The 26,222-nt window shown below is 42.2% G+C and overlaps 5 protein-coding genes and 1 pseudogene across 5 annotated transcripts; 4 read left to right on the top strand and 2 right to left on the bottom strand.

The window, feature by feature from the left end:
* Positions 1–1,779: 1,779 nt before the first annotated feature.
* Positions 1,780–2,457, top strand: LOC111168535 (histone H4). Its single transcript, XM_022562289.3, has one exon. It carries the CDS (start codon positions 1,842–1,844, stop codon positions 2,151–2,153), a length of 312 nt encoding a protein of 103 aa, XP_022417997.1. The 5' UTR covers positions 1,780–1,841; the 3' UTR covers positions 2,154–2,457.
* Positions 2,458–2,776: 319 nt separating this feature from the next.
* On the bottom strand, positions 2,777–14,540 carry LOC149748153 (histone H2B type 2-E-like; annotated as a pseudogene).
* Positions 5,567–8,483, top strand: LOC115802015 (histone H3.1). The gene is made up of 2 exons (XM_089918455.1): positions 5,567–5,666; positions 6,555–8,483. The coding sequence occupies exon 2, from the start codon at positions 6,763–6,765 to the stop codon at positions 7,171–7,173; it is 411 nt and encodes a 136-aa protein (XP_089774581.1). The 5' UTR covers positions 5,567–5,666; positions 6,555–6,762; the 3' UTR covers positions 7,174–8,483.
* Positions 10,918–13,504, top strand: LOC111168536 (histone H4). Its single transcript, XM_022562290.3, has one exon. It carries the CDS (start codon positions 10,955–10,957, stop codon positions 11,264–11,266), a length of 312 nt encoding a protein of 103 aa, XP_022417998.1. The 5' UTR covers positions 10,918–10,954; the 3' UTR covers positions 11,267–13,504.
* A 102-nt stretch (positions 14,541–14,642) lies between the features above and the next one.
* LOC111168532 (histone H4) lies at positions 14,643–18,178 on the bottom strand. The gene is made up of 2 exons (XM_022562285.3): positions 16,396–18,178; positions 14,643–15,147 (listed from the first exon to the last, which is right to left on the bottom strand). The coding sequence occupies exon 1, from the start codon at positions 16,818–16,820 to the stop codon at positions 16,509–16,511; it is 312 nt and encodes a 103-aa protein (XP_022417993.1). The 5' UTR covers positions 16,821–18,178; the 3' UTR covers positions 14,643–15,147; positions 16,396–16,508.
* A 3,195-nt stretch (positions 18,179–21,373) lies between these two features.
* Positions 21,374–23,785, top strand: LOC111168504 (uncharacterized). The gene is given in 2 exon segments (XM_089918462.1): positions 21,374–22,203; positions 22,547–23,785. Coding segments are annotated over 2 exon segments (885 nt in total). The 5' UTR covers positions 21,374–21,541; the 3' UTR covers positions 22,770–23,785.
* The last annotated feature ends 2,437 nt before the right edge of the window (positions 23,786–26,222 follow it).

Consider the following 26,222-nt stretch of genomic DNA (forward strand, 5'->3'; position numbering starts at 1 on the left):
ACTGTGTTCCAAAGCCCATGATAGCAAGGTTGGATACAGATCAAGAAACAGAGAGGGAAAAGGAAAAATTCTAGAGCATCACTGACCAAAGAAAACAATGCAAGGCAAACATTTAATGAAAAAATTTTCAGTAGCCACATTTTAAAAAGCAAAGACATGCAATATTTTAAATAATACATTGCATTTAACCCAAAACATCCAAGATATGTTCATTTCAACATGTAATAAATATAGAGATATTATTAATGCAATATCTTACATTCTTTTTTTCAATCTAAATCTACCAAATTGGGTTTATATTTTAGTCAATCTGACACTAATTTTTTACTGGAAATGATTCGTATTTAAATTCCATACAGTTTATTGTTTAAAATTAAGTTCACATGCCCAGGTTGTTCAAACATACCTAAAAATTTCCAATAACTGAAATGGAGTATCAGCCTTTAAATTTAAATTAATTAAAATTAAGTAAAATTAAAAATTCAGCTCCTCAGCAACATCAATCCCATTCCAAAATATATATTTTATATATATATATATGAATATATTATATATATCATATATAATAACGGCTCAAAAGTTATTCCTGACTACTTTATCAGACCATACAGTCTTAGGGGGAATTGTGTTCGGAGCGTGGAGATGGCAATGGAGACTGCTGGTTAAATTGGGGGAGTTATATAAATTTAAATGTAATGATGTAAGTTTAGCACTGACTTCTTAAATAAAAAGTTTGCTCACAAAAAGATATGGAGATTAGGAAAGCAACTGAACATAGGCCCAGATGGCAAAATACCAGATTGAGAGATTTAAGAATATTGAGGAGAAAGTCAATCTTTGGAGCATGAAGATGGAATTTCCGCAGGTAATTACAGTAGTCCTCAATGACTGTTGAGCATTTGACCAGAAATTTACTTTTTGATTTTCAGAACACCTTTGTGATGTCGGGGTTAACATTTCCATTCTACAAATGAAGAAAATAAAGTAAAAATAAGAAAACACCTGCCACAAAACAGGTCCTGGACGTCAGAAGGTGAAAGATAGCAAATACTGAGGGCGCAAGCAATGGAGTCATACCTCCCAAAAACAAACACGCCAGCGGGAAAGCCTTGTTGCCCAATGGATTTCAGAAATTTCCTCGCTCCCTAAGACAAGTTTACCACCATAACTATTTCACCTTCATTTAAAGTATACAAAAATGCTTCTCTGCGGGCTTCCCTGGTGGCGCAGTGGTTGGGGGTCCGCCTACCGATGCGGGAGACGCGGGTTCGTGCCCCGGTCCGAGAGGGTCCCGCGTGCCGCGGAGCGGCTGGGCCCGTGGGCCATGGCCGCTGGGCCTGCGCGTCCAGAGCCTGTGCTCCGCAACGGGAGAGGCCACAACAGTGAGAGACCCGTGTACCGCAAAAAAAAAAAAAAATGCTTCTCTGGGAAGAGAGAAGCCAGGGACTCGTTTGCATTTCAGATATGCGTTTAAAATGAGAGGCAATGTATAATTTCGGTTAATGACTTGGCCTAAATATCCAAACGTGAAAAACAGATGCTGGCTTAATAGGTACAATTATTTCACTCCCTTGATAAACAAGAGAATTTTTTTAAATGCCCTTAAACAGAACGTGTTAAACTGAATTTTGAGAATGAGCAGACAAAGCAATCTTCTCTTTTCGGCCCCGCCCCACTGACTCTCGGGCATGGTGGGCGGGGATAAATTAGCTTACGAACTAACCCCACCCCCTACCCACCCTCATTTGTAGTTTTCAAAAAGGTCCGCTTCCGGGTTTTAAATAGGAATTTCGGTGTGCTCTCCCTGTTTGTGAGCACAGTACCTCATCTAGTCTTTAGTGATGTCTGGACGTGGCAAAGGCGGGAAGGGCTTGGGTAAAGGGGGCGCCAAGCGCCACCGCAAAGTCCTGCGGGATAACATTCAAGGGATCACAAAACCTGCAATCCGTCGCCTGGCTCGTCGCGGTGGAGTAAAGCGCATCTCAGGTCTTATTTATGAGGAGACCCGCGGGGTTCTGAAAGTGTTTCTGGAGAACGTAATTCGGGACGCGGTCACCTATACCGAGCACGCCAAGCGCAAGACTGTCACGGCCATGGACGTGGTCTACGCGCTCAAGCGCCAGGGACGCACTCTCTACGGATTTGGCGGTTAAGTCGGCACCCACAAACTAATTTTCTGTAGCAATGCCCAAGGCCCTTTTCAGGGCCACCTAACTACTCGCTTGAAAGAGCTCGTTGCCCTGAACTGGTGTTTTCAGGTTTTTTTGTAAGGAACTTGAGTTCCGAAGTTTGTTAGATTTTGGGTGCAGTTGCTTTAATGCAGCTCATGTTTGCATAGGTTTGAGTGCATCAAACGTTTACACCGTGTTACAGTTTTAATGCCACACGATGGCTTTTCCAGTGTAGAACCCTTAAGCGTCCCACATTGTCTGAATAGCACTTCTGATTCTTGGGAATTCTCGGTCTTGCAAAATTAACCAGTGAACTTTAAGATTTTACTAATTTATTAGATTTTCCGGAATACGGAATTACTGTTTGACAGTAAGCTATGAATAGTGTTGGGAGACAAATATAGGTAATGCCTTATTGGCCTGCTCAAATCTCACTCAAAACTTTGGTAAATTTTAAATATTCAGCCCCTAGTAGGGCAACTCAAGGGACAAGGTATAATGAAAGAAGCTAAGACTGAACTATAGAGAGTGAAGGCACCCATGAGGAGGCCCAGGTGGCACATGGGCCGTTTCTCCTCTCCCTTAAAAGCATTTATATTTGGATTATATAAACTGATTACCAGATGTTTTTTAATCTACAAAGAATTTGGGATTTGTCTCCTGCCTTTTCAAATCTATTCCCTGGTAGTCTGTAATAAAGCAACAACTTTAATTCATCTCAAGAACCCTCCGGTTTCTTTTCTCAACTATAATGTCAGAAACCGAGCTACATGGACATCTAGCCCTGTGCTGGGACTCCGTCACACCAAAGGTTTTCTCATGTTGTCAGTATTTGCAAAGGAAAAGGGGAAAGAAGTCCCCAAAGTAATAAATGAACAAATTCTTCTGTGTCTTGGCTTCAAAAGAAAGTCATTGGCAGAGGCCTGTTTAAAAGGACTTCAAGGCATTAGGTGCCTTTTCCTTACATAGGTTTCCTGCCTGCAGGCCATTTGAACCAATCCCAGTACTGTGGCGGCAGGGTAGTGGGGAGGGGATTGGGAAAGAAGGAGCAATTGTTAGTTAACTGTCTTTTGGTCCTGCTGGGTTCTGTGGTGGTCTCTTAAGGTGGCCCCCAGGATTTCCCCTCTTGAGGTTCACTCTTGTGTGATGAAGTCCCTTGAGTGTGGATGTGACCTGTGACTTGCTTTTAACCATCAAAACAGGTGACCATAGGTGACAGGATGTAAAAAATTTTGTGTATATGACCATGTTATCTAGGATTGTAACATCCTTGACTCTTACATGCTGGTTTTGGTGAATCAAGTACCCCTGTTGTCAGGCCCAAATGACAAGAAACTCACAGGGCTATTTAGGAACTGAGGGACGCCTTCAACTAACAGCCCATAAGGGCTTCAAGCCAACAGCCAACAAGAAAATAAGACCCTCAGTCTTAAAACTACAAAGAACCAACCAGTAAATTAGTTTGGAAGAGGATATTTCCCCAAACATCCAAGGGACCTCAGTCCTGCATAACACCTCAATAGCATCCTCACAGAGGACCCAGCTAAACCCTGCCCAGACCCACAGAACCTGAGATAATACATGTGTGTTGTCTGAAGCTAGAAATTTCAAGGCAATCTGTCATGCAGCAATAAAGACAGCCAACACATTTGGCATGTTCATCAATCCATGTCATCGAAAATAACAGATATGATGAACTGAAACTTCAATCTTTATCTAAAGGAAGACCTACATTTAAAGAAAAAAAACTTTAATGTGAACAACATTGTTTCACAACTATGTGAACCTCTACTCACACACCCAATACTGACCTGGCACATACATTGGTAGTGTCTTGCTGGCCGCCCAAATACCAACTCTATAAGCCGTGAAAAGTACTAAAAGCAATTTATCAGTCATTTTGCTTTCAGCAATACAGAAACTATCAAAATAGTAACTCAGGGAAACTGTACATTTCATTCCATATTCTCTGTTCTCCCTGCACTTGTACATCTTCTCTTACTCCTGATTTTGTTTCTTCTTTTTTTTTTCCTCCTGTGTAAATGAATACAGAACCTAACACTGACTGAAGGCAAGGAATACAAAAATGAAATATAAAATAAAAATTAGTCAAATTGAGGATTTCAGACCCCACTTCAGCACCATGTAGGGTTGATTATATCAATAATAGCCTCAAGACAAAATAAAGTGAAAATCTTTTCTTTTTAATGCAAATTTGAAAATTCACCTTTGAAAGCGTATACTTGTAGTTGAGATTAAACTCTGAGGTTCCGGTAAATACCCCAGGCCTAGTCCAGTATATACTGTATAATTGAGATTCTGACCCTTTGTAAAGTACGAACACCTTCTCATGAGTTAATATTTGTGAAGCACATAAAATTATTTTGTTGTAACATGGGCATTATATTTAAAACAAGGAACCCAAATACAGGTACTAGCATTACACAACTTTAAGTCCACAGATACTCACTCTAAAATTTTCAATCTAAGCAATGACTGGCTACAAGAACAATTTAAAGATTTTAAGAAATAAAAACACAAAACCCAGAATACTACAACTTTCTACTAGTTCCTACAACACACATTTCAAATTCTTTGCTGCACTGAAGAACAAAAATTCAAATAAACCTCTCATACTGCAATACTGTTTCCTGCGCTTTAAAGAATGACTGTTAAAAAAAAGAAAAGAAAAAAACATGTTTTTAAAGTACTGACAAATCTTGATATTATAGCTCTCAATATGCAAAAATGAGTGGCTCTAAAAAGAACCATTGAGAAATGCTAGAGGCATAGAAAAATTTACTTGGAGATGGTGTACTTGGTGACAGCCTTGGTGCCCTCGGACACGGCGTGCTTGGCCAGCACCCCGGGCAGCAGCAGGCCCACGGCCTTCTGAATCTCCCTGAATGTGATGGACAAGTGCTTGTTTTAATGCTCCAGGAGCGACGGCTCGCCCGCGATGCAAAGATGTTATTGACAAACGAGTTCATGATGCCCATGGCCTTGGACGAGATGCTAGGGTCCGAGTGGACCTACTTGCAGCACTTTACAGACATAGGCAAAGATAGAATAGCTCTCCTTATGACCGCACTTGCGTTTCTTGCCATTTTTCTTCTGAACCTGAGTCACTGCCTTTTTGGAGCCGTTTTTTGAGTTGGGACAGTGTTAGCCGGCTCTGGCATGGTAAACAAAGTAAGCAAAATTGGGGGATTAAAAGAACGAGAACAAAAGGAACATCGCGAGTATTTTTATCAAGGATATACAAACGAACACTCACAAAGCTAAACTTTGATTGGACAAAAGCTGACCAATAGGTTACTAGTATGTAAACTAGGATTCAAAAACTCCCTTTTTTATTGGATCAAAAACGAGCACTTTTGTATATTCCTATAGGTTGATTTACAGCACTGTAATGAGACTATAAATTCATTCACACAAAACAATCAATTTCTTTTTAATTAAATGAAAGTCTTCGCGTTTGGATGCGGAAACCAGGTAAGGAAATCCTGTTATCTAGCCCAGTCCAGTCCTGACCGCAGCTCTGTCGGGTTTGTCAGGGACACCTTGGGACCCTCGCAAGGAGTCCCGAAATGCCGGCCCATTGCAGTGTTATCAAGAAAGACTCGATCGCCGCCATCTTTTTTAAGGTTCCACATTGCAAAGCTTTTCATGACGGCTCTCACCGTTAGACCCAAGGTGACATTTTAAAAATGCATCAAAGCCAAACAACAGAGCCAAATTACCAGTTTTGTTTGCTTGTTTGTTTCTTTTTTTTTTTGCTGTACGCGGGCCTCTCACTGTTGTGGCCTCTCCAGTTTCGGAGCACAGGCTCCGGACGCGCAGGCCCAGCGGCCATGGCTCACGGGCGCAGCCGCTCCGCGACATGTGAGATCCTCCCGAACCGGGGCATGAACCCGTGTCCCCTGCATCGGCAGGCGTACTCTCAACCACTGCGCCACCAGGGAAGCCCCAAATTACCCGTTTTGAGTCAAACACTAAAGATCCAGGGATTCCAGGATATTGGGATTTTGCTGCGTGTCCCCTGAATAATACAAAATTCCTTACATCTTAACAGTATTTCCTAGAAGACCATGTTACAGTGAACTAGATGTTTACGGTCAGTGTGGAATAGGATTCATGAGATGCTTAGACGATGGATTTTTAAATAGGGGGAAGGTCTGGGACTAAGATCCGATGAAAACGGGTTAACTGCAGAAAATGGCGGGTGTCTGAAGTCTAAAGTTTTCCGAACACATTCTATTTTGTATATCCAAACAGGAAAAACGTTGAAGAATATTAAATTAGTAATGTGTTTTTGGACAATACTTGAGTGTGTGGGTATTATCGATAAAACAACTCGGAAAAAAAAAATTTTTTTTTAAGGGGCTGGGAAGATGTCTGCTAATTGAAATTCACCAATCCCAAACTTGCACCTAAAGGATAAACCAATCCTAAATCGCTCGGAGCACTTCCGGAATTTAGCAGCGGATGACTAACAGGAATTGCCCACAATCCAATCAGAGTGATTCTGTTCCTGTATAAATATAGAAGCAAATCTACCAGTTTAGCCTCTTTATTTTGGAGATAAGTAATGGCGCGTACAAAGCAAACTGCTCGTAAGTCGACCGGCGGCAAGGCGCCGCGCAAGCAGCTGGCCACTAAGGCGGCCCGCAAGAGCGCGCCGGCCACGGGCGGCGTGAAGAAGCCGCACCGCTACCGGCCCGGCACGGTGGCCCTGCGCGAGATCCGCCGCTACCAGAAGTCCACGGAGCTGCTGATCCGCAAGCTGCCGTTCCAGCGCCTGGTGCGCGAGATCGCGCAGGACTTCAAGACCGACCTGCGCTTCCAGAGCTCGGCCGTGATGGCGCTGCAGGAGGCGTGTGAGGCCTACCTGGTGGGGCTCTTCGAGGACACCAACCTGTGTGCCATCCACGCCAAGCGCGTCACCATCATGCCCAAGGACATCCAGCTTGCCCGCCGCATCCGCGGGGAGAGAGCATAAATTATTATTGACAACTTAAAACCCAAAGGCTCTTTTCAGAGCCACCTATAATTTCACTTTGAGGAACTGTATCACAAGGGAGTAGAAAATCCCCCCGACCCCTACCAAGGCAAGGCTGGAGGAGGGCAGAACTCCCTTCTCCCCCAAGTATTCCATGTACCAACCCCAGGAAAGGACAGTCACCCCTGCACACTCTGTCTTCCATATAAGAACAGGACATTGATTCCTGAAACTACTTTTCCTCTGCAATCCTTAAAGTTATTTGAGAAACAGCCAGGGGAAAATAGGTGATATATAAATATTTTTATCCTCTTAACCCCTAAAAGAGAAATAAACCTCCCATGTGAAGATATCCTTATCCCAGTATGAGAATAGAAAGTATCCTTAATAGAATTTGGGAATTCAACACTAAGAAAGCTGTATAAGCAAACTTCATTTGTCTGCTACCCCAAGTACAAGCCATATATATGTGTGTGTGTGTATATATATAGGGCATATATATATACATAATGTAAATATATATATATATATATATATATGGCCTGCTTTGGTTACTTCGGTGGTCTCATTTCTGAATGACCTCTGCGTACAAATTGTTTTTTTCCCCCGTTAATCTATGTCAATTTAATTATTAGACCAGGCAAAATAATTCAAATTTCCCTCTCCCTGATACAAGAAGTCCAGGGATGACGTCAGGTATGAGAAAAAGGGTGGGTCCTTGAGCAACCTGGAAAGCATGCTAGGGATGCTTTATGTGGCATGCACACACATACACATGTGTGTGCACATGAACATGAACATATTCAAGGACCCAGGCTGAGTACTACTGGAGAGCAGTTTGGTGTTAACTTACTTGCTTCTGTGCTGAGCAATACATCCTCTGGTAAAGGTCGTCATACTTTCTGTACTGAAAATAGAGACCTGGTACCCAAAACATGGGTTGCATGGGATTTCCAGAGTTCAACTTCCAGCAGCACCACCGGCAGAGTGGGCAGCAGTGCTGTCAGTGATACAGTTGGGCACAGCACTAGTGCACCAAATCTGGGGCCTGAACTAATAAGTATGTTCAGCACATCAGGAATTCATAGGTTGTTGCAGCACATAACTGAAAATTCAGATTGCAGAATGTGTCTGCACCCTGCATGAGAAACATAATATAGTCACTAAGGCAGAACTTAGGCTTTGCCATAATCACCTATTATTATCCTCAAAGAGCCAATGAGACAACAGCTCCCAACTTTCCTCTAACAAATGCAGAATCCTAGGGCAAACCCTAGAGCAATGCCAGGTTTGTGGATTCAGTCAGGTTTTACAGATGTTGGCAGTGGGAACGCCCAGCCTTATTCCTGGGTTTACTCCCGGTCGGGGGGGATTAGGCAACACTGGAGGCTCTCCAGGAGCTAAGTGAATAGCTCTGCAGAAAAGTGAGAACACACGTCCCACGGCAGGAACCAAAGACACTGGACACCAACAGTTTATTTAACAAACGTTTCAGACTGTTACTGGAGCAAATCCTCAGCTACAGAAACCAGAAGTCACCTTCAGAAACAGTGGGGATAGCTCAGTGCAATGTTTTTGAACCTTGAAGCAAAACTGCAAGTGTTAATGGCAATGCAATGTGATTTCTATGTGACTATTGAAAGGCTTATTAGGCTCCCAGTCATCATCGCAGAACTTCTGCCATTTTAAAAAATGTAATTTTCAGGTGGAACGCAGGAAATACAAAAAGCAAACCAAAACTGGGGGTGGGGGGCAGCTGGGGAGAAACAACAAAAATCCTCTGCATGAAAGTCCATAACAGCTTTATTTATAAATTAGAAACAACTTAATATCTTTCAACTGGTGAATGGTTAAATAAATTCTCATACACAATGCAATGCAATTCTACTCAGCAATAAAAAGGGAGGCCATTGATACATGCAACTACCTAGATGGGTAACGCTTAGTGAAAAAAGCCAGTCTCAAAATGTTGCATTTTGTATTATTCCATGTATATAACATTCTCAAAATGGCAATTCTAGAGGTGGATAACAGATTAGTGATCGCCCCAGGACAGGGGAGAAGTGAGTGGATGTGAATACAAAAGTGTTACATTAATGAGTTCGTTGGTGATGATGGAACAGTTTTGTGTCAGCGTTGAGATGGTAGTGACACATAAAATTGCACAGGGCTACACACACACACACACACACACACACACACAAATGGGTGCATGGAAAAATTGGTGAGAGCCTGAGTAAGGCCTGTAGGCTAGTTAAAAGTACTTTGCCAATGTCAATTACCTGGCTTTGATATTATAAGATAATAAGATTTCACCATTAGGGGAAACTGGGTTCGAGGAACTCTAGGTACTATTGGAGCAACTTTTGTGAATTTAGTTATTTCAAAATGACAATGTAAAAAAGGCTGTGATCTTTCTTTAGCAGTTGCTACTGTGTATTACTTTGGACTCCAAGGCTTGTTTAACAAATTAATGTTCTTTTTTTGGTGTGTTTTGGTTTGTTTTTGCATAAATAGCAGTGTTTTCCTTTATTCTGGCTGTTCTAGTGATGACGTGTCCATTGAACAGCAGTTTGGTTCGTTTATGTTGGTGTGTGATTTTTTAGCTATTGCTGCCACTACCTCAAAAGTAAATTGAGTTTTCAAATTTGATATTTGTAATCTCAAATTTACTGATGGGGTAATTGGTTGAGCTACTGCTCAGCTCTTAGGACAGTGTGCTTGGTATATCATAGTGTGAAGTAAAAATAATCTCTTATTTTGAACATTCTATTTATTCCAAGGACATCATTTAAATCATAGTGCTCGACAATTTTTTTTAAATAATATAATAATCTAGGAAAGATCACATTTTTACTTCTGGCACTTGCATAAAATCTCTTTGCCTAACATTGGCGTTTATGATAGCTTTGCATGAGTTCCATGCACCAACCACAGTAAAGGACAGCCACCCCTCCACCCTCTGTCCTCTATATAAGAACAGGGTATTATTAGCCCCTGACAATTTACATTCTTTTCCTCTGCAATCCTTCATTGTTCAAATTTATATGCTTAATCTGTATAAGTGAAAGCACACTGTACAAATTGGTGTTATATTAGAAATGTTTTGAAATCTTTCCATGTGCCTTAGGCCTGTCTGTATTATAAATACTTTGTTTTTAAGAACAAAGTCCAGGGCGATAGAAATTTATTGTTCACGAACTAGATGGTATTTTGTTTACAATAACTCTATTATCAGTAGTATTGATCCTATTTTATGGATAAGGCCACTGAGTCTCAGATAGATTAATAAACATGCCCAATAATAGTTTGAGAGCATGTAAAGCAATTATACCCCAATAAAGGTGTTTAAAAAAAAAAAAAAAAAAAAATAGTTTGAGAGCAGCTTGCTTATGGATTCCAAACCCAAAGCCTGGCGTGGTTGCTTGTCAATGTATTTATAAATTACTTTGTTTTGGGAATTTGGGCTTAAAGGCCAGTGGCAAAGATCCAAGAATATATGGAATGGATAAATCTTTAAACACATACAAACATACTTAAACGAGGCAATTCCCTTTGTGTATACGTTTGATGCTTCTGTTTAAAGATTCTTATTTTCTGAATACCAGTAAAACGCCCTAGCCCTTGTTCATTTCAGGTCTTAGAAGCAAGGGGCGGGGACTCAGTACGGTTTCCCGCCTTTCTGGTCTTACAGTTTTCACAAAGGTCCGCACAATCGCTACATAAGGGGCTGCAGGTTGCTAGCTTTAGACTCAGTCGCCGTGCTTAGTTTTTCTGTGTTATGTCTGGACGGGGCAAGGGCGGGAAAGGCCTGGGGAAAGGGGGCGCTAAGCGTCACCGCAAGGTCCTGCGTGATAACATCCAGGGCATCACCAAGCCCGCTATTCGCCGTCTGGCCCGGCGTGGCGGTGTGAAGCGCATTTCCGGCCTCATCTACGAGGAGACCCGCGGGGTGTTGAAGGTGTTCCTGGAAAACGTAATACGGGACGCTGTCACCTACACCGAGCACGCCAAGCGCAAGACTGTTACGGCCATGGACGTAGTCTATGCGCTCAAGCGCCAGGGACGCACTCTCTATGGCTTCGGCGGCTAAAATTGACCTTTGTAAGGTTTTTCTCTTTTCTATAGCAAAGGTAAAGGCCCTTTTCAGGGCCACCTACCTTTTCTATGAAAGAGCTCGCACTTACCATTTCGTGGTCTGTAGGGTAGTTTGGTACAGATGGGAGAAGTGAAGCACTAAAATGTTGCTTAGACATAGTTCGGTCTTCAGTCCCTAAGGTGTTTTCACAATGCTGGAGGTGTTACTATCGCTGTTCTTGATGTATAGATTAACTCAGGACCAACAGGTGGCTAGTGGCTAAATGTGGCCACGCAGCTGGTAAGTAAAGGGTCATGGGTTCTTTGAGTAGAAATAAATATTTGGGGTGTCCACAGACACTAGAGTACAGCTCTTACATGGCTTATATACTAAATTAAATTATGAAAATGTGGCAAGACAAAGGAGTTTGGGCTAGAATAGTTAATGGTAGAAAAGGAACTAGGAAGATAAAGGCTAGTTTAACAATGCAGAGTTCTCTCTGTTTTAAGCTTCCTATCTGGTGATAATGCTATTTTCCTGGTACAGGGAGGGAATCTTCCATATGGGAGTTTGATTTCCTGTTTTCAGAAGGAAAATAGGTCAGAGTGCTCTTTTGCACCTGCTGTTTTTCAAGTGCCTTTAGCTCAAAATAACTCAAGCCAAAGTGGCATATTTTAGGGTGGCATATTCTGCCACGCTTCACCACCAAGCACACTACCAGGCAACTTTCCCAGAGGTCACAGAGCAGAAAGGGTCACAGACCAAATTAAAATGCTTAGAAATTTTAATCAATTTAAACCATGTTGCAAAAAGCATGGGGAAATAGATGTACAGCACAGCATACTTAGGATAAGACAAACAGGTGGAAAGTCCTCGCTAGATGAATCCTGTTATTTACACAATGTTCATATAATCTCCTTTGCTCTCTGCCACATCAGCCTTCCTTCCTGATGATGGGCCTCTGAGGACCAGAGTTAAGTTGAGCAAGAGGACTGAGCAGGTGGAAGGCAGCTGGGCCAATCACACACAGTTGCTCTATTAAACAGATCTAGGGGTATATTTGCTTGGTCTATAGTTGTCACTCACCAATGGGTTTTATCTGCATCCTATGGGCAGAGGTCAAGTGGGTGGCTGACTTAAGATATCAAGTATGAGATGCCTCATAGATACTGAGAATTTTATGTGCCTCATGAATGTGTGGTGCCTACTTGGTCCTTCAATCCCATCCTCTCTGTGTTCAGCACACGTTTATCTCTAGTCTCTGAGTCTAACGTATACTTAGATGTAACTTAACGTATACTCAGTCCTTCGCAGAACTGAGCACTCTTCAATAACATAGTGAATCCCCCTTACTCCTGCCTCCTCTCGCCTCACTCTTCCCTGCTCTTTCCTCAGCCAAATACCTGCTACTCCTTCTGGGCCCAGCTGTCATATTGAAACGGAGCAGGACAGTATGGTCTATGCCCCCATGTTCTCAGCCTGACTTTTGTCTGTGTAAAGGCTTTAGCCAAAGAATAATTTTAATCAGAGAAGTGAGAAAATACAGAAACAAAGGAAAACTGTCAAAGAAGACCAAATAATAATAGTTTAGTCCTTAAGCATAGTCAAGGACCTTTAGTTCCTCCTCAAGGGCTATAGTTAATGTTCTGAGCCACATCCTGTGAGCTGCCTTGTAGGTACTGAAACCCCCGCCAGGCGGAAGAAGTTAACTACATGATGACCAGACTGCAGCCATGACATAAGCTGCCACAAATCCGAGAAATGGCCTCAAAGAAATGGGAACAAACCGACCCTGGAAGTAAAGACTAACTGTACTTAATAATCAAGATGATGCTGGTCAGACCACCACATGACCAATTTCAAGATGACTGTGAGAGCTGACTGTACTGTTTCTGCATGTAGCGCCCTCCCTCAGCCTGGAAAAGCTCTTGCCCACTGATTGTCAGCTGGGGGGGAGTCAGCCTTTGGACAGGCGTTCGCCCTCCCCCTCCCCCCACCCCAGTTGCTGGCATCCAAAATAAAGCAAACTTTCCTTTCCACCAACCTTGCCTCTTTATTGGCTTCTGAGCAGCGAGCAGCCAGACCCCACTTCCGGTTACAATATGACCTTCTTCCTCATATCCTCATCGTTCCCTTGCCTGCAAAGGGCTCTAAGAATGAAATTTCTGACCATAAGTGTTCCTACTTGAATATAGTCTATCTTTTATTATTTTTTCTAATTGTTTTTGTTTAACCTTCTGGTTCAACCAAGCTATAAATTACTGGAAGTTAGAACTAAGCTTTCTTCTTTCCTGGTGTCACTCATATATCAATGCATAGACTGAATATTCAAGGAGGATACACTAGCTTGGGGCAAAACACAATTACACCATTATTGTGTAGCCTTTGAACCCAGCGTTGGCAGAGGCAATCTGCCACAGGCCTTGAGGGTGTGCCAAGAATGCCATTTATCAGAGTTGAGGAACCTTAAAGAATGGGATAGTGGCTGTCCCCAGACAAAGAGCGGATTTGCTTAGTGCACTCAGTTCAATCCCCCAAGCTGTACCCTGGCTGTGATGCAAACCCACTGTGTGTGCAGTATCCATCTGGGCCCCTCCAGGTCGCCCCTGTGGGACCTGATGGACAAGGGGACCCAATGCAAAGTTGCTGCTTGATGTGCTGTGCTGTAATAAAGCCTCTTGTCTCTGACCTAGGAGTGTTGTGTCTACTGCCAGCAGCCATGAAAGACTTACAGGTTATCTTATTATCTTGTAAGTAGGGTAAGATCCCAGACTCTTCACAAACTCTGACACAAAGTGAAGAAAAAGGAGAAGAAGGAGAAGGAGAAGGAGAGGAAGGGGAAGGGGAGGAAGGGGAAGGGGAGGAAGGGGAAGGGGAAGGAGAAAGAAGGAGAAGGCAGCGAGGTGGAGAGGGAGAGGCGGGAGGAGGAGAAGGGGGCGGAGAGAGAGAGAGGGTATGAGTGCAGCATTTTATTCCAGGGATCTCCTCAATAGCTGTCTGCCCCTCTTGGTGGCACTATCAGGCCTGGAATAAATGTTAGGCTTGTCCAGTCTCAGAATCTCTCTTTCTTTCTTTATCTCTCTCTCTCTCTCTCTCTCTCTCTCTCTCTCTCTCTCGCTCTCTCGCTCTCTCTCTCTCTCTTGCTCTCTCGCTCTCTCGCTCTCTCGCTCTCGCTCTCCCTCTTTTTTCCTACACGGCATGATGAAATTTGCAACTCACTCAGATTTCTGCAGTGGGAGGGAGTGATTGTAGATTGGGAATAATGCAGGCAGAGAGAACTGTCAGGCCACTATAGGGATTAGAAAGCTGTATAGGAGAAACAAAACTTTCCTCTACCCTTTTAGGGTCTCTAACTGGGCTTGAGAATTAAGTTGACATAAGACAGGTTAACATGAGAAAAGCACACAAATTTTATTTAATCTTTTTACATGTACATGGGAGTCTTCACAGGAAAATGAAGACCCAAAAAGCAGTTAAGCCTAAGTGCTTCTATACTAGGTTGAACAAAGAGTAGTAATTGTGAAATAGCAATTAAAATATATGGGGAGGCTAAAGGAAGATAAGGATTATTTTAACAAGGTCTGTTTGTATAGATTCTCTCATCCTGGACTCCCCATTTCTGGTGATAAGAATGTTCATTTCCTCCTGGTATAGGGATGGCACCTTTCACATGGGATAATTATCTGCTTTCGGGAAGAAAAAGGGAGATCACAGCCCCATTCTTTCATTAGCTGTTTTTCAAGCGCCTTAGCTCAAAATAATCCTTATGCCAAAGTGGCATATTTTGGGGTGGCATATTCTGCTCCATTTCAGCTGATATTCAATTTTCGGGGTGCCAAGATGTCTCACCATTTATGGCACACTCTGGAAGAGACGGCTCAAGGAGGATCTGTGAACTGATAATGGAGAACAAGAGTTTGTTAATTGAGTGGAACCACAGAACAGAGGAATAGGACCCAAAGAAGCAAACTGAGAAGGATCATGGAGAACAATAGGATCTGGGTTAGGAAGAAAGGTACCACAAAACACTGTGAGAAGATTGTGAAGGCAGGAGTAATAAACAGGGTCAGATGTGTATGGTTTTGGCCATTTGAAGCTCACTGGTAACTATGCCAAGGATATATTTAGTGAGTGATTTGTGAAGAAGTCACATAATCATGAAAAGACATGAGGATCGTGACTCCAGATTACCCAAGGCTTGGAGATTTGATAAATGGAAAGGATCTACTAATTGACAGAGGTATGGATTAAATTGAGAGACACTGAAACATATTTATATGTAGATGGGAAAGAGCCAGGAGAAAGAGGAATAAAACTTTAAGCTGGGATATCACTATGATTAGATCAGGATGACCAACTAATCTACTGTGCAAATAAGTTATTGATAGTGGAAGTGGGCTCCATTAATAACTATCTTAAGATAACAGGGACAGAATGAAACTGTCCCTGGGTGTGTTTTCACTGACACAAACACAAAGCTTCTGGGAGTGAAAGATTTAGAACACAGGTGGCAGGATGAGCATGAGAAGGCCTGAAGAGCACCTCTTCCGCCTGGTGGGAAAATGGAGAGGTAAGGATGCAGTCAGAGGTGGGATGGCCATAAGAAAGGTCACATTGTCAACGTTTTGGAAACAAAGCATTAAGAGTGATGACCTCTTAGGCATGTTAAAGAGTTCCAACGCGTCCTCAGGAGTACACTAGATAAGACAAAATTTTACAATGTCTCTTCCACCCGATTTGAGTTCACTACCTATGGCTCCATCTATCCAGAGCTATCTGCGACGTTCTCTGTAGGAAGAAGGCTGCTTAAAGGCCCCAGGTGCCCTCTTCAGGACACTAGGTGCTGGGTCACTGGAACATTCTAGACAAGTTAATTTTAATGTTTTGGGGGGGTAAAATGAACTCAAACATGTTGAAATTCGAAAACTGATGCCACGTCAAATGCAATTCACTTCTGTTGAGTAAAAACTCCAGCAGTTCCACTGCACGATTTTGTTTTTGGCATGTCTGAGAGCCGCCATCTTGAGATGATATCTAACTCGGAAAAAAGACCAAAAAAACGCGACAGCCGGCCTCTACAAAGAGAAAGCGACTGCCTTAATTAAAATCGGCACCCAGTATTAATATAAAACGTTAAATATTACCTTTGTTCCTCCTTTGTGCTAGTTAGCAGCCCTTCATGTGACCAAGTGGGTGGCCCTGAGAAGGGCCTTTTGTGAGTAAACAAGAGCTTCACAGCCGAAGACCGCAATGAAACTTAGCCGCCGAAGCCGTAGAGAGTGCGTCCTTGGCGTTTGAGCGCGTAAACCACGTCCATGGCGGTGACAGTCTTGCGCTTGGCGTGCTCGGTGTAGGTGACAGCGTCGCGGATTACATTCTCCAAGAACACCTTCAGCACCCCACGGGTCTCCTCATAGATAAGACCAGAAATACGCTTCACACCACCACGCCGGGCGAGACGGCGGATAGCAGGTTTGGTGATGCCCTGGATGTTGTCACGGAGAACTTTACGATGACGCTTGGCGCCCCCCTTTCCCAGCCCCTTTCCACCCTTGCCTCGACCAGACATGGCTAACAGCAACTCCTAATCTCTTACAGCACTTAGCAGCGGGCTGCAGCCTCTTATATATCAGTTTTACGGACCTATTAGGAAACTGAAACGGCGGGGGCGGGAACGAGACCTCTGCCCCCGCCTCTTCCCTTCCTCACTGGCCGTCTGCTATTGCCTAGCAGGGAAGGGGGCGGGGAAATGCGACTCAGTATCTGTTTCCTGTTTCCTGGTTGGGGTCCAGAGTCGCTGGTTTTGTGGACTCTAGTCGTGTGCCTGTGGGTTTTCTCAATTAATATTGTACAAGTCTCCTCACCACTTTTATTATTTAACAAAAGGAGGCAGTACCGCCACATTTGTCTGCAGAAGGGAGAGAAAGCAGAATAAAATTAATTTGAAAACATGAAGATACTTAAAAAAAAGTAAGTATTCTTAAAAACTCCAGTAATGCTTATTAAGTTTGGCTGATCCTGAACATTTCCGCTTGGCGAAGCGTTTACATAACCATCATTTTTCAGCATTCCTGGTAAAGAGGGATGTCTAGTAAGGGGAACCAACATTAATTGAATTTCCGCTCTTTTCTCCCCAATTTATAAAGCACTATTTACATTGTGAGGATGAAGAATCCCAGGATTGAAGACCTAATCCTGTTCTAATAAGTGGTATTGTTGGGGGTAGAACTGAGGCCTTCTGATTCTGTGGTCTTATGTCCTTGCCACCTACCACCGAGCTATGTCATTAAAGCATTGAAGATACATCAGGATGAATAAGTTTGCAAATTAACAGAATTTTTAAAAAATAACAAACGAGTGAAATACTGTCCAAGTAAAAAGGGTAACTGAAGTTCTACACACAGATAAGTATTGGTTAATAGACAAATGCCAACATTACTCACAGTCCACAAATTCACATTGAGTGCCTTCTGTGTAACTACAGAGGTGATTTAAAAAAAAAAAAAAGCCTTCTCTGCTGGTGCTTACCATATAAGCGGTCAGAGGATTATTAACTTCCTTGAGTCACAAACTTTTTGAGATTTAGTTCAGGTGCAGTTACCTGTGGATTTAGACATTGTGATCTCCCCTGCTCTCCTTTTTGAGAAAGTCACTGAACAAGAATCATTGACTCATTGCATTCATTCATTCAACAATTTAGGGTCTACTATACGCCAAGAGTGGTGTACAAATACCAGGTTTACAAAGACAATCACACATTCTTTTAAAGAACTCAAACTCTAGCTGAAGAAAGAGAAAAGTAAACTCGGGGTGAGGGGCCATGTAATCAGCCCACCATCCTCCTAGATTCATCCTGGTAGTGATGGGTGGAGCAGTCATATCCCAGCAACATTAGCATCACCTGGGAGCTTGTTAGACATACAGAATTTCAGGACCAGCCCCAAATCTACTGAACTGATACGACGTTTTTAAGATCCTCAAGTGAGTGGTTTGCTCATTCAAGTTTGAGAAGAATTGTTTTAGAGCTGTGCTTTCCTGTATTTGTATTAGCCACTAGCCACATATGCCCATTTAAATTAATTAAAATTAAATAAAATTAAAAATTAATTTCTTCAGTCACTCTATCTTTAAGTAAGTGCTCAATAACCACAGGCAAGTGTAGTTGTTGTCTGTTCTATAGTGCAGATACGGAACATTTCCATCATTGCAATAGGTTGCATTGGGCTGTATTGTGATAGAGAACTTCTTCTGGAGAACTTCTAGCCCAGACTGGGAAAGAGAGTGTGGTAGGTACCTGAGAATGAGGCTTGCTGCAGGAAATGAGGATTGGAGTATTTCTGAGGTATAATAGAAATTAGTCACCTTCTGCGTGTACCAGATATTACAGATACACAGAGGGACATGTAAAAATGAAAGTGGAAGTTTGAGAGTAGTAGTGTCCTTTTTAGGAAATAAAATGAATAATATTGATATATAGTTGTGCTTGAAGGGGAGTTTCAAGAGGTAGAGTGTCCTCAGGTGAGACCATCTGGTAGGAAATTAAAATAGATGTGATTTCTCATTACCCCTCTGAACACATTACATTGTAAAACAATGCTCTATTTGCTCTATATCCCTTATTTTTAATTTGGCCTTTTTGATATTTAGTCAACATAGTCACTCTTCTCCTTAAATGTTTGAAATTTACTGAATTTTGGAACACTTAAGTACAGCCCCTGTGGATTGCCCTGGTGAGCCCTACCTATCTCTTTCACAGTCATTTACTATGGTGAGTGGGGGCTTGACACCAAAATTGAGAGAACATGAAGTTGTGAGACATCCATCACTTGTTTAACTTTAGTTTTTCTTATTTATTTTTTACATCTATAAAGTAAAAATAGTTCAAGTCTTAGTCTAGCAGAAAGTCAATGGTTTTAGAATATATACAGATTTAGGATTCAAAAGTAATACAGACAACTTTTTTGTGGGCTACCAAGTAATAGGTGAAACTTTTCAACTTTATAGTCCCATGGGGTGATCCAGCTTTCAAGAACCTTGTCCATGCTACAGTTAGAGCATAAATACCTGGATCTCAAGAGATAACAGTACCTACACACAGTACAGCTCCATCCTCCTATACACATCTAGGGCAGAACTTTTCAGGTGAAATCAAGTCTCAATTATTGCCCTCCAGGAATGGCAGAGATTACCTATAAACAATTAAGCAGATGACCCTGAGCCCCAATGTCTTCTCACTTATTTGGAACCTAAATAGCCATGGGAACCGGTAACAGTTGCACAAGAAAGAAATGGTGGCATCTGCTGTAGAAAGAACTTTTCACCTATCTTAAATTGAGTACATACAACTTAGGGAACAATTCCAACAAGTATTCAACAACTGATATCATGACTACAATGATCATCAAAATAGTAAAGGTTTAAAACTCTGAATTTTAATTTTATCTTTAGGTCTAGATAGTATTAGGCTCTGGGCTGAAAAGGAAAAGAGCGTTATATAATATTTGTTACTATTGCTATTGACAGTGAGGATACTGAGGATGACAAGTAGCCCCATCCTCCAGACAAATGTAAAATGCCTTCCCTGGGAAAATTGGAATGTTCTAGATCCAATCCTATAAGCTTCCCTCTTTATACACTGTATTTGTAATTGGTATATAACATGGTCTCAAGTCCCAGAGACTTAGTTACAGACAGTGCCACCCAATAATGACTATTTAAAAACAAGCCAAGTCCTTTTTATGGAATTAGTTCAGTGCAAAGAGATGACATCTTTTAAGTTGATTATCCTGTCTTGGAGTTATATGAAAAAATTCTCAAGTCACTATTGAATGTAGGCCAGAATAAATAGATTTTAGGAAGTAGGGGTATTTATTTTTTAAAAAAACACAGCACCAAAATACTTTTCTTGTTTATTTATTTTGACAAACATGAGGTTTAATTTCAGTATCTGATTATTTGGTGGATATTAATTTTGTGCTTAATTATCCAATATTTATCGAATTCCATTAGCTCTCTGTGTTACAAAGAGATGGAGTAGTAAATCGGTCATGTTTGCTATGAAATATTTATTCAACTCCTTAGTGGACACATTCAGCCAATTAATTTAGGTCATGATAGCCTAGTTCATATTTTGTTAGTAAAAATCCCAGGGAAACTTATGAACATTCAGTAAGTGAGTTTAATGAGAATTTTTTTTTACTTTCTAGTCCTCTGTGTCCCTATTTGCAATGTTGAAAAAAGATAAATCAAATTTGTATTTTAAGTATCATTTTGAAATATAGGAAATATGTACATAATTCTGTGCTAAATAATGGAGGAAGAAAATCTTATGGACGGAATATCATTAGGCAATATACAATTTTAACCCACTTGATCTTACAGAGTTCTTGAGCTCAGAGCTGGTAAAATGATGTAGAACTGCCAATGTGTTGCTTCATGATTCACTTTTCTTCTTTGTAGATGGTGTGATTGATCTCTAATGCCCATTCTAGGTCAGAAAAATATATTATACTAATTTTTAGAGCAGGTTGGTGACTCTATTTGAAGCTGTTTATCTAGAAAATAAATGGAGCAGCCTCACACCCCATCCTTCCAAAAATGTTTAAATCACCGAAACACTGGGAGCAAACCCAGTTTACACACTGGTCACTCAAATACTTTTTTAAAAAATCTGTCCTTTTAAAAATACTTATCCATCTTGTACGTAGAATTTTCTACCCCAGTGCCAATTCCCAGTGCTTAGAGCAAACAAGTTGCAGGAGAGCTGTGCTATTGCTCCCGCGAAAAAACCGATTTTCCTTGTATATTTGAGTAAAAATGAGGTTATTTATATAAGGTTGAAAAGAAAACAATGTGTATGACAATGCCCTGGAAGAAAGATTTGCAAAGGAAGCAGAGAGAACTAGTAATTTTAAGGAAAATCTGAAAGTTGTCTCAATTTGACCGAAGCTTCCAAGAGAGTTGGGGGAATCAGGAAAGTTTCAGGGGGCCGGCTTTGAAACTAGGTATAGCAAATAAGGCAGGAACGAAGCCTGAAGAGTCTCGGATCAGTTTCCCCCAAATCCCTAATTATTTCGTGCCCAGACTTCTTATATTTTTCTTCTTTTTTAAGGGGCAAAAAACACAGCCATTCGGCAGAGCCGAGGAGCCCTTCGTAGCAGCGCGGCGCACGGAAAAGGCAACCAATCATCACGCAGCTACTCTCTATATAAACCCCCAGCCGGCGGTTCCCGGGACACGCCGTTCTGACAGTTTAAGCTTACTTTTTGTCTTTCCTGGCTAAACAGAAAAATGTCGGAGACTGCTCCAGTTGTTCCTGCTGTTCCCGCACCTACAGAGAAAACACCTGTTAAGAAGAAGACGAAGAAAACGGGCGCAGCTGCTGGAAAACGCAAGGCGTCCGGGCCCCCGGTGTCCGAGCTCATCACCAAGGCTGTCGCCGCCTCCAAGGAGCGCAGCGGCGTGTCCTTGGCCGCGCTGAAGAAAGCGCTGGCGGTCGCTGGTTATGACGTGGAGAAGAACAACAGCCGTATCAAGCTGGGTCTTAAGAACTTGGTGAGCAAGGGCACCCTGGTACAGACCAAGGGCACTGGCGCCTCAGGTTCCTTCAAGTTCAACAAAAAGGCGGCCACTGGGGAAACCAAGCCCAAGGCTAAGAAGGCAGGCGCGGCCAAGCCCAAGAAGGCTGCTGGGGCAGCTAAGAAGCCCAAGAAAGCCACGGGCGCGGCCACCCCCAAGAAGGCCGCTAAGAAGACCCCTAAGAAAGCCAAGAAACCGGGGGTGGCTGCTGGGGCCAAGAAAGTGGCCAAGAGCCCGAAAAAGGCGAAGGCAGCCAAGCCGAAGAAGGCGGCTAAGAGTCCGGCCAAGGCCAAAGCCCCCAAAGCCAAGGCAGCCAAGCCTAAAGCTACCAAGCCCAAGGCTACAAAGGCTAAGAAGGCGGTCTCCAAGAAGAAGTAAATCGGTAGCGGGACGTCCTACTTTGAAAATCTCAAAGGCTCTTTTCAGAGCCACCCACTAATTTCAGATAAAAGAGCTTAGCCGGATATGTTTCCGTAGGTAACCAACAAGCCTTGTAATAAGGTAAAATTCTTTTTTAAACTTAAGCAGTTTTTTTAAACTTGCCGCCCTAACGTGATTGGCTATGCGTCAGGGTGCGCGCGCACCGCCACGTTCGGAGCTCTCCGAATGTTGTGATCACAGTCCTCTAATGAGAGTTTAGTGGCTCTCAAAAGAGCCTTTGCGGCAGATTCACTTGCCCTTGGCCCTGTGGTGGCTCTCGGTTTTCTTGGGCAGCAGCACGGTCTGGATGTTGGGTAGGACGCCGCCCTGAGCGATGGTGACTTTGCCCAGCAGCTTGCTGAGCTCCTCGTCGTTACGGATGGCCAGCTGCAGGTGGCGCGGGATGATACGCGTCTTGTCGCGGGCCGCGTTGCCCGCCAGCTCCAGGATCTCGGCCGTCAGGTGCTCCAGCACCGCCGTCAGGTACACCGGCGCGCCGGCCCCGACCCGCTCGGCATAGTTACCCTTGCGAAGCAGGCCATGGACTCGGCCCACGGGGAACTGGAGCCCGCCCCGCGAGGAGCGGGCCTTGGCCTTTGCTCGCGCTTTGCCGCTCTCTTTTCCTCGCCCAGACATGTTAGGAAAGAAATAGTGCAGCTTGAGGAAGGGGTTATTATAGTCTCTGGATGTTTCTAAAATTTCCATTCCCATTGGTTTGCAGAGGCTATTGAGAGAGTTAACCAATCAGAACGCACTTCTGGAGTTACTTGCATGGGCTCCAGGAGAAAATACTGCACCGATTAGAGGCTGAGATATTAAGACTTGTATTGATACATACTTGGAAGCAGTTGAAAAGCTTGGATTTTTCCCCTTGATGAATGTAGTCCTATTTGGGGGGAGTACTCATGCTATTGTTATTCTGCCTAAATCTGCATAATTGTTGCTACCACCCTGACACCAAGGGATAGAAAAAAGTAAGCTACCCCTGCCGGTTTATAATTTACCCTTTTCTTTGCCAGATTTTTTCCCCGTCAGATGTTGACAAGACCCAGGGAGCTGGGTTGGTGGTCTAATATCTTTTGGTGAATAGGCAACAAACAGGGAGGCAGAAACAAGTAAAAACCGTTGATAAAGGGAACGAGATTGCTTAGAGAGCACCTTGAGCTGGAATAACCAGGGCAAAATAAATGGCTCTAGGAAGATGGGTTGACCTGATATTACATCATTTCCCCTTCATCCCTGTTTTTGTTGTTGTTATTTTCTGAGGAAGGCCACTCGATTTTATTGGCAAATCTTGACCAAAATCTGAGTTCTGCAGACCATTAGGGGGTTGTAAACATGGATGGGGAAAAATTACATCTTTAGTTTACCAAACTCTAAATGCACCTAAGCATTTCCTTCAAGTGTATCTGTAGGCAGCTAATCACAATGGATTTTGCAGTGCCTCTGACTTTTTCAACAGTGGCCATCACAGATGTTTTTGGATCACTTTGAAGATATTGCAGATATCTTGAAATAAAATTTACATCATTCTGATTCCTTGAAACTGACATTTGTTATTCCATCTGTTGTTCCTTGTTATTTCATGTGACTAATGAAACACATTTTACGTAAAAGAAATACATTTTGACAGCTGTATTTTAATGTGGCTAATTTTCTTATCCTGTATGCTTTAAGTATTTTAAAACATTGTATTGAGAAGATATTTGTTTACAGGTTTCTCCAGACTATCCATAGAGTCCACTATACAAAACAAGTCATGAGTCCCTGAGCAGATCTTCAGTGGCAAACACCTCATGGTTGAAAGACTTCATCTTATTACTTTGTTTACAACATACCCAGCGGCCCCCACCCCCCCCCGCCCCCAGCTACACATACACACACACACACACACACCTTACTGGTTAATAGTTTATTAAACTTTACTATTTAAACTTTCTTTAAAAGAAAAAAAGGAGGTAGCCTGTGATTACCTTTCTAGCTTTTCTAAGCAGGAGTTATCTTTTCCCCATCACAACTGTATTCCATACTTTCTTCTTTCTAGAAGGGGCCAAAAAACCCTCCTCTTAGAAGACTGGTTTGGTTGAGAAGGCGATTTGGATAAATGGGAAGATGTAAAATGGTTACTCAGAAGAATCTTTTTGAAAATAAGAGATTGCATCAAGGGGGAAAGATAAGGAAGGGGGAAGAGACCTGTGACGTCTTTAATACCCAGAATGAGAGAGTTTGGCTTTTGATTATGAGTGATGAGGAATAAGTGTTATGTGGGAATGTGACATTCAGGAAGAGTGGTTACTATATAGTATCTCTGTAGTTCGTTACATTTTACAAACCACTTCTATGCCTGCCTCACTATAAAGCATTTGCAGTAGGTATAGCTAAGCTGCTTGATTATTATTAGACTGCACCGCGTGGCTTGTGGGATCTTAGTTCCCCAACCAGGGATTGAACCCAGTCCATGGCAGTGAAAGTCCTAACCACTGCACTGCCAGGGAATTCCCTAAGCTACTTGTTTTAAAGTTAAGAAAATTGTGGCTTAGAAAGATGAAATGACCAGAATCACCTTGTCAATAAATGATGGACCTGGGTCTCAAACACAAGTTTCTTTATTCCTAGTGTCATTTTCTGAGCACTGCTCCCCATCTATTACGTCAACTGGAAAAGGAGTAGAGTTCTCTATTTCCTTTTTAGGCTCATCCAGAAAAAAATAACATTCATGTATTTCTATTTTAGGCCCTTTATGAGCTATCCAATTCACAATCACTTTGGAATGCACCAGAAGGGATTAAACACGATTCAATCAATGCTCTTCTAGTTTTACACTGGTTTATGTAAATTAATATTCATATTCCTTTCCTTGGGACAGTTTCTAATTTACAAGGAAATCAGAACTTGTTTAACTCTTCCTCCATCTCCCAAAATTTTTGTTGCAGTTAAAGCAGGTTAAAATGAACATCTTGGGATGGTCTTGATATTCTGCAGCAGGATGATGAGGGATCAGGAAGCTCATTCCTAGTCCGTGTATTTATTTCATCAGTAAACCACATCCCTAGGAGGGTCTCCTGAAACACTCATCCTTGCATTTCTGATGTTCTTTTGCTAAACAAAGGTGGTCTGTCAATTACAGTGGCAAAAACCCAGGTTTAGAAAAACTCAACAGATCTACACTTAAAGAGGCAAATATCAAGCAGGAGCCTGTGTGAGTAGTTGTCTCCAAAATATACCAAAAAAAAAAAAAAGAAAGAAAGAAAAAAGGATGTCTTAGCATGGAAGGTGTGAAGGGCATGTTCATATTTTCTTAGCTGCAGGAGGGTACTTATACATATGGCATAGGTGTAAGCCAAAAGTAATTTTGGGGGCCAGGCTGAAGTCACTACTTTCTCCCTTCTACTTAGTAATTGCCTGACTCCTTTTAACTGGAGGAGGCAGATGGAATTCATGTCACTGTGTGGAGGCCTTGATTACTCATGTCACTCAGTCACTAAATCAGGTAGATGTTTAAATAAATTTCAGTAACTGACAGTTTCTCCCCTCTCACATCCTCTCCTTATCCTCTCATACCTGGATGATTCCATTGTTTCTTAACCAGTATCCTAAACAGTTTCTTCCTAACTAGTTCTTCCTAACAGGTTCTCCAGCCCCTAATTCCTAAATTCTGGTCATTCTGTCTTATAAAAATTGTCACTCTTGCCTTAGGTTCAAGTGAGAACTTTATAGCCTTTTTTCATAATGATACTTTCTGCTCACACTAACCAGCACTAATAACTGAAATTTACCTTTCTATTCCTTTTTGTTGTTGTTTGTTTTTTGTTTTTTGGACAACTTTACTCATCTGCAATTCCTTCTCTCCTTCTACCTGGGAGAATCTTTCCAATTTCATCTCAAGTTCCAACTCCATGAATAAATTCCCCTAATTAGAAAAATCTAGTTTCTCTGATAATGTGCTTTGATGACATTAATAATTGGGTACCAT

The sequence above is a fragment of the Delphinapterus leucas genome, chromosome 10 (assembly GCF_059928025.1).
Source record: "Delphinapterus leucas isolate spDelLeu-1000000601 "Yukka" chromosome 10, BTC_Dleu_Yukka2, whole genome shotgun sequence".
Classification (NCBI taxonomy): domain Eukaryota; kingdom Metazoa; phylum Chordata; class Mammalia; order Artiodactyla; family Monodontidae; genus Delphinapterus; species Delphinapterus leucas.

Excerpts from the sequence above, each read along its gene's own strand:
- LOC111168535 (XM_022562289.3), top strand. The coding sequence starts at position 1,842 with ATGTCTGGACGTGGCAAAGGCGGGAAGGGCTTGGGTAAAGGGGGCGCC.
- LOC115802015 (XM_089918455.1), top strand. The coding sequence starts at position 6,763 with ATGGCGCGTACAAAGCAAACTGCTCGTAAGTCGACCGGCGGCAAGGCG.
- LOC111168536 (XM_022562290.3), top strand. The coding sequence starts at position 10,955 with ATGTCTGGACGGGGCAAGGGCGGGAAAGGCCTGGGGAAAGGGGGCGCT.
- LOC111168532 (XM_022562285.3), bottom strand. The coding sequence starts at position 16,820 with ATGTCTGGTCGAGGCAAGGGTGGAAAGGGGCTGGGAAAGGGGGGCGCC.